We start from the raw sequence: 8656 nt of genomic DNA on the forward strand, positions 1-8656 counted from the left end.
GGGGAAATCACCATCGACATTTAAGACGAAGATGCTATTGTGTGCGCGTCTATATATTTGTTCCCAGATAATAGGGCGTATATAGAAGTGTCCTATCCCCTCTCCGAAACTTTTTTAGATTTTATAACTTTAGGCAAAATTTATGTATTTCGTGCCGCAAGCTAGTTACAATTTTCTTAAAAATATGCCCCTGCCAACTATCAGTAACGTTCGTGGAAAAAAGTGTCACTTTGATAAGCGTTGCTGGGTGATTTCACGAAAAAGGAAAATTTTCTGTCACGGGCATTTCTTCAAACTACTATTAGAAAGAATCACCTCATTTTTCTTTTTTTTTCTTTTTTTCTTTCTTTTGGCAGTAATCGTCATAAAGTAGGCATGCCATGTATAACAGGTTGCAAATATAACACTAAACATACGTAAAAAATTAATTACCCAGATTTCTCAACACCGTGGACTGTCACAGAGTACAGTTGACTGATTTTAATCAATAAATAACAACTGAAGTCGCAAATCAAACATCATTTAATGGTAATTAAATGGAAGAGAACACTTCAATGTTTCAGTTTTGTGGAAAGTAAACCTTTATAACGATTATTTTCGAAAGCTTGACTATGTTTCGTTTCTGTCACCTCTATTTCGTCTCAACTCCATGGCAATAGAAAAAATGATCATTGCTCTCAACAGATAGCATGGTCGTCAACATTGGCAACACCCACAAGAAGACAAGGCAGACATGTTTGAGTGAAGAACAGAAAAAGTTGTGCGCATGTGTTAAAAGCTATAGGAAAAATATTTTTGTGTGTGGAAAGCAGGTGCGTATATTAATTGTTACTCAACACCATGGTATTTATTACTGAATGTATTTGTATGGTATATACCTTCTTTCCCTTGAGAAACCTACGCCTACGTAGAAAATTCGTACATAATTACTCACACGTACTGGTTAAAAAGTGTGCCGGTAAAGATAAATTATATTCGATTTTCTCAACTTCATGGTGCTCAACTCCATGTCCATCTGAAAACAGGGTGTCTATTAAAATTCCAAAATGAAATTTCGTGACCTTTTCTTTACCAAATCATAAAATTTCCTAACATTTTCAAGAGCAATTTTTGGTGCGAATTAGGCCGAATTTTCATCCATGCGATAGAAACGTATTTTGCTTGCGATTTGGTAACGTCTAAAGCAGACCATAGACATTTTTGGTGGTGAATTTTGACGTTTTATAGAACAAAATTTTCCAATCTGTTATTACATTTGTACAATTTTTAAAAAATCGTGACCCAAAAGCTATATTTCGTGACTTTTTCGTGACATACGTGACTTTCGTGACCGATAGACACCTTGGAAAACTAAGGAATCCACGGTGTTAAGACAAGTTCACGGAGTTGATAATCCTATAGTGTTTGTTATGCTCATGCTCTTCCAAATATTTGTACTTTCAACATATTGATAGAAATAAAGCTCGTTTATGATCTAGTGACTAGTACGCTCGCCTTTCGTGCGTGGTTCTGGGTTTGTTTCCCGGTGGAAGCTCAAAAATTAATGGTGTTCACTTCACACAGTGAGGCAATTGAAGAACTCATTTGAGTAGAGATGTACTGAAACCTGATCGCGCAGACCATCACAACGGCCGGCTGGTGGGTCTTAGCCCATTCAAGGAGTGTTTCGCGGAAGTTCAGTTTTGCGGCTGTACCCGGAGGTAAAACTTCAGTCAAGATGAATGGTGTCTGTTTTTAACCTATTGACGTCTCAATCTATAAGTATTATGCGCACCAACAAAAAGCTTTTAAAGAAGCTATAAGAAAAATATCTATCATAAGTAATAGATAAGTAATAAGTGCAAGCCACACTTCTATCGCATGGATGAAAATTCGTCCTAATTCGCACCCAAATTCACTCTTGAGAGTGTTACGATATTTTATGATTTGGTAAAGAAAAAGTCACGAAATTTCATTATGCTTCTTGTATGTTCTTCTTAAGAGTATGCATGAATTTGAATATTTCAAGTTAAATATAATGTCTGGGATGAAAAAATTCGGAAGTAGCCCAGAACTGGTTCCACTTACTCAGAAGCTTCTTACATCTGCTAAGTGTTTACCATAACTAGAAAGCATACTTAGAAAACCTAAGAAAGGAGGAAGCTCAAAAAGAAGAAGTAAAGAAGAAAAGATGAAACAAACAGGGAGAGAGGTGATGGAGAAATTGACAGATGCAAAAAGGGGCATGATGAGATTTTGGTCACTTTTCAACTATTTACAAGAGACCAGGCCACTATGAGCCCTGGAAAAGTGAAAAACAAAAATTTCTGACATTGGCTGGGAATCCTGTAGTTCGTGAATCAACAGTACGCTGTTGCATGTAACAGTTTCGAGGAAGTTATTACATCACCCTGTTCGACTTGATAGCGAACGAAATTTGCAATGCACTCGATGGAAACTCGGATACTCTCCGGCGGAATATATATAAAAGACTTTGAGTGTTTCTACATTTACAAACACAGGGAAGATGACTGACCTTTTCTCCAGCAACATTAGATAAGTTAACAAGAATTATAATCTTGTTCAGAGGCTAGGGGCACAGAATTGTGCTTTGGACCAGGTCTTAGAAAAATGTAAATCTGGTCCTGACAATTACACACGACACAAGAAGAAATATCCGCTTTTCATCAGATTAAACTGACGAACGTAATTTTGGCAAATACAGCCATGTAAATAAATAAATCTCGCTAAACGCGCGAAGAATATTGAAGGTAGATTGTACCACTGATTTAAATAATTTGCATATTATTTTCCTGTAAAGCATTTTTATAGCACTTCTTAAGTTTTTAGGCATCTTCATCTGTATAATTAATTGCAGGGTACGAACAGAGAAAAGCAGCTGCTGCTTAGTGAACTTTCGCCTATTATATTCTTGAAAAAATAAAATAAAATCGTTTAGATTTAGTCTCACGGTTATGCCTGCAATGCTCAAGGTGACGGTGATGATGAGAGCTGAATGAAATGACGGAATGAAGAAAGTTGGAGAAAACGTGAGAATCCCGAGAAAACCCACGCACGAGGTGTTTGTTCACCACAAAGCTCACTTGGCGCGAACTGGGATCGAACTAGGAACCTCATGCACTAGAGGTGAACGCTCTACCACTGAGCCACCGCAGCCTATTATACTTTTGTTCATAACCAGACTATAGTTCAATGCATTGTGTTGGAAAGTTGAAGGGGAGGGATCTGAGGTGTCCCGTATTCTCAAGCAGAAAATATGGCAGTTTATTTACGCTGAAAGATGTTAATTTCATATAAGACATTTTAAAACATTTATTTATTTCATACAACATGAATTGTATCTGTTTTAAATTAATAGACCCCTTTTGGTATTCATATTTGGCGAACGTCAGTCAGTTTCTGGATGATTTGATCTACATTTGTTCGTTTGCCTGACGAGCTCCTTCATGGCTATGCGGTTAGCGTACGCGTCTTCGGCGTGGGACCCGGGTTTGCTTCCTGGAGGTAGCTCATGTGGTTCGGATTCCACGTTAATCAGTAGGTCCCGTCTAATATAGCCTCGCTGCTGAAAGGGTCGTTAAACACAAAATCAACTCAACTCGTTTGTTTGCCTCTACCATACACACTACAGGGTACAACTTTCGGTCTTTTAAGTTAAAATTTTCAGAGTACAAGCACGAGACACTCTAAATTTCCTGTATAGATTTTGGCGGCATACCAACGTAAATATCAAAACGGCGGCCATTGTTTCAAAACAGCAGTGAGCAGAAAATTGTTCCAAGTTGTAACAACGACAGTCTTGAAATATAAATCATATTTTAACACTTTTACCCCAAAGACATTGAAATATTTCGAAAAAACCCGATTAAACCCGAAAAAACCCATATGGGCCCAGGTGGGTTGGGCTTTTTCAAAAAAGCCCGGGTTTTTTCAAACCCTGCTGTTTCCTCAAGATATTTCGTTCATTGGAGTGGAAAATGTGGGCTACTTACAAAGAACATTGAATTATCCAAAGAAAACTGAGAAATGATGAGTGCCTTACACTGTCATTTAGTGTTCATTATACAGGGTGTTTCAAAACAACACCGACAACGTTTGGGAGGTGATTCCTAAAACCAAGATTAGACAAAAAGTATAGACCAATCTGGGTGCACAAATGCTTCCTTTCGGAGTTATAGGCTGCCGAAAACATGAAAAAAATGAACTTTAAAGGTCCATAGCTCTAAAACTATGGGTCCTACCGTAGTCGGGTCGACTTTACTTAGGAACTACTATGTACACTATCCAAATAACCATGTTTCATAATCCTGCGGTACTTCCACAACAACTTTTATAGAAGTAGTTGGTGAGTACTTTAGATTATACGCCCCACGTTGTCTATACTTTTCGTCTTATCTTGGTGTCAGGAATCAGCTCCCAAACGATGTCTGTATTGTTTTGAAACACCTTGTATATACACCAAATATACAAATACACTTACCGAATGTTGAAAAAGTATTGCACTTTCGACTTGATCACACAGAGAAGACAAATGGTTTACATAAGCTGAGAAAACAAATGAAGTAGACAAAACACAGGTTTAGTGTCTACTTCATTTGTTTCGTAAGCTTATGTGAAACGTCTGTCCTCTCCATATGATAGTCAACATATTGAAAGCGCAATAATTTTTCAATATTTGATAAGTGTGTACGTATTTCTTTTTTTCTTATTGTACGTCACATATTCATATATATATATACTCAATTTTGGAACCTTCATTAGATGTATTTTCATATGTTTGCAGTATTTTCTGGAGTATTTTTGTATAACAAGTTACGTGTCATCTAGTTTGTTAGAATTTTATTCAACATAAGGAGAATAATTCTAACTTACAAATATTGGAAATTTTTTTCAATTTCTATGTAAATTAGAAGCTTAATCACTTATAAACCAAAACTTATCACCCAGATGTATCACGTTTCTCAACTCCACAGCAATTTTCAACTCCGTGACCTATGGACTCAACTCAGTGGGTGCTGAAAAGTTTCTTCTTTTTTTAGTTACTACACCAATAACGAATCAGCTCTGCTTAACACCTAATTAACATGTACTTAGTGGTAATAAATGCATCTGATATTTTTTTCGAAATAGGCGACCATCAACGGAACAAAAATTTTACAAGTGAAAATTTCCCTTTTTCGTGAGTGAAAATCATCCTGCTATACTTTTTCCTTAACGCTTAACCTTTTAAATCATATCACCTATTTTTAGTGATAGGATAAAATCTTCATTATTCGATTAAAAAAGTACCAATAAAGCTTTTTACTTCGTTTTTAGAGGACTGAAGACATTGTAAAGCACGCTACATATGCTTTCACGACTCTGCGCCGAGACATAGGATGTGAGGACGTCATTTTTTTTTCAAGATATTTTTTGTTGTGCCTATTTTTATTATTTTTTGGCGGGCCTACATTTTGCATTCAGAAGACTGAAATTCTGCACACTCATTCAGTGCACCCTTAGTATTTTTCAGATGATTTCAGATCTGTGCGCGAAATCAGGGTCCAGAGGGGCAAAAATGTAATAAAAAAAAAAGATATTTTTACAAAAAAAAAAAAAAAAAAATTGCTTTCTTCGCGATTTTCCCGCCTAAGATGGAGACATATGAATGGTACCATCTGAAAGACTGTTCTATTCTGAAGAGAATGATGTACGAACCATGATATTAGGATAAATAGGGATATCTCAGGAAACTGATACCTGAGATCCTGTTTTATACGGAAATCTGGGGTATTTGGAGATATTATTCTTCGCGGGCTTACTTTTGCATCTAGAAGTTTGAAATTTTGAACACTCATTCACTGCACCCCTTAGTATTTTTCAGATTTGTTTCAGAGGCGGTACAGGGGGGTAAAAAGTAAAACAAGGGGATATTTCTTAACAGGAAATCCCTTTTTTCGTGATTTTACAGCCTCAGATAGCTTACACGATGGAGACATTTGAATGGTACCGTTTGAAACTGTTTTATTCTGAAGAGAATAATCCACAAATCATGATTCTAAGATAAATAGGGATGTCTGAGGAAATTTTTATATTACATCCGGGTCATCTGGGGTATTGTGGGGATGTTCTTAGCTCATTGTTAAATATTTTCTCGCCGTTACTATTCCAGATAGAAGCTTGAAATTTTGTACACACATGTAGTACACCGCTAGTATTTCCCAGTTGATTCTGAGATCTGTGCATTAACACAGGGGAGTCCAGAGAGGATCAAAATTTGAAAAAAAAAAAAAAAAAAAAAAAAATCAGAAAAAATCCCTTCTCTCAAAATTTTCCGCTTCAGGGACATGAAAGAGAAAATGTGAATGTTACCGTTTTAAAAGCTGTTCTATTCTGAAGAGAATGAGGTATGAACCATGATCCTAAGATAAATAGGGATGATGCTTGACTGAAAATCTATAATTTACCAAAAAATAAAAATAATTTAAAATTAAGAAACATTGTTTGGGATTGATATAGGTTAACGATTGGGGATTAATTTACAATTCAACCTCAATATTCACTTAAATGGCATAATTGGCATTTAATTCTAATTCATAATGCTTTTTCTTCAGTTTGCGACTTGTATTATACGAGGAGAAAGATTTGATTTAAATCAAAGAAATCATCAAAAATGATTTTTTTTTTTTCACCCTGATGTTAACTGACAGATTACTTATAACATATTCACTCTCATTCCTTCAGGACCTATAAATTTTATATTTGGTAGAAAAGTCTTCTCGAGTGAACCCGCCACGGTTAATACTTAACCTAACCTAATAACGAACCATAATCACTACGAAGCCAGTTACAACCAATGATTTAAGAGGGAAACCAAATAATACCCAAAATTAATTATGGAATATCAAAAACAGCATGCATCAGTTACTAAAGTAATGTTGTGTTACAGTACGTTCTAGTACACATGGAAATGGACCTAATATCAAAGCCAGCAAAAACCAAACTTTTAAAAGCCGAAATTAGGTCTTCGCAGCAGACCCACAATTAATTATGTATCTACTTCATACCATTCTGTCTATTCTACGTATCAAACTGCAAATAATTTACAATTAACAAGCTAATGCGTAACTATCACGATGAGAATAATAGAAAATACACATATTTAAATTTAAGCGGGAAGTAGATTGTTTCTTACTCATTTAAATGCTGGAGAATTTACTTCATATACGCGCTAATACATACCCCCATATCTTCAGAAAAAGTGAATGTTCTCCTTAGCCGTTGAAGCCAACAGTAAAATATAAAAGAATTAAACACTTAAATTCTGTTTTCTCTCACTTTGTAGGTATTTTTTACGGTCCCATTAATTGCTGTCAACAAAATTTAACCTTGATACACAAAGCTCGATTCCAGGCCCTAGTTCAGCGCAATGCCGCGCACAACTCCTAACAGTGTTGTTAACACCAGTGTTGCCAGACACGGCAAGCGAAATTACACACACCTTCCGTCCAAATTGCACAATTTTATACACAAACTAGAAGATAGCGCACACAAAATAGCACAATACATAATTACCTATCTATTGGCCCTATGTATATTATGTCTGATGATGTACACACTTATACATATATCGACTAGCCATTGTTCAAAGATTCAGAGTTTGATTTATTATTATTATTATTATTATTATAGTGAAATCATCACGTCCTTCTGTGGCCCCGCGTGGCTTAGTCGCTAACGCTCTCGCTCTCTCCCGGGTTCGATTCCCGGTGGAGGCACTCGGTCGAAAAAGTGTAAAAAGCTTTTTCAGGCCAACCATCCTGAATGAGGTTTTCCTCCTTCACACCAGGCAAATGCCGAGATGGTACCTAACATATAGGTCCCAGGCCGCTTCCTTCCCTCCTCCATCCTTTCTTCCTTCTCTTTCCCCGGATAGTGTGCTCGCCGAGGAACGTCAGCCCTCATGTAGCATGCTAAATGGTGGGCCGTAGACATGGGCGGCGATTAGGGGGGCAAAGGGGGGCAGTTGCCCCCACTTTTTTGAAATGACCCATTAATGTATATAGTTTCATTTGGAAATATTAAATTTTTATATGCGTTAGTGGTTCATAGAATAACAATTGTGCCAGAAAATATTTGCCATCCCGTGAGTACGTATTGGTTGTCTTCCGGTTCAGTTAAGAAAGCTACAGGAATTGCGTTTTAATTACCACGAAAAATGGCCCAAAAATTAACCTATTGGAGCGCCATAATTCGAGTGTATTTTCATTCTTCTTACAAGGGCTCAATATGTTAGTCAGCCGCTTTGGTACAAATTGAGATAACATTTCGTACAAAAAAGAAGTCCTTCACAACTTGTGAATCACAAGTTATTCTTTAATTGCACAAAAATCGAAAGTTCCTAAAATGTCTTTTCATCTTTCTAATACTAAGGAACATTTTGATTTGATTTTTTTTTTTTTTTTTTAGTTTAACATCCCGTTCAGCAGTGAGGCTATATGAGACAAGAACCTACTGATTAACGTGGAATACGAACCACATGAGCTCCCGCCAGGAATCGAACCCGGGTTTCCCACGTCAAAGGCGCGGCAATGTTTGCAGTGTAATATACGAGTTTAGGGGTGTATGTATACAATTTTGTATATACAATTAAATTTAGTGAATTCAACATAATTCT

General features: G+C 36.5%; 1 protein-coding gene across 1 annotated transcript in view; it reads right to left on the reverse strand.

The window, feature by feature from the left end:
- Positions 1-7428, reverse strand: part of Naa40 (N-alpha-acetyltransferase 40) — a 48771-nt gene extending 41343 nt beyond the window's left edge. Inside the window, exon 1 of the mRNA XM_081730663.1 lies at positions 7222-7428. Coding sequence (XP_081586789.1) covers positions 7222-7227 — 6 coding nt within the window. The 5' untranslated portion in view covers positions 7228-7428. The remainder of the gene's footprint in view (positions 1-7221) is intronic.
- Positions 7429-8656: the final 1228 nt, after the last annotated feature.

The sequence above is a fragment of the Thermobia domestica genome, chromosome 11 (genome assembly GCF_964235325.1).
Source record: "Thermobia domestica chromosome 11, izTheDome1.hap1.1, whole genome shotgun sequence".
In the NCBI taxonomy this organism is placed as follows: domain Eukaryota; kingdom Metazoa; phylum Arthropoda; class Insecta; order Zygentoma; family Lepismatidae; genus Thermobia; species Thermobia domestica.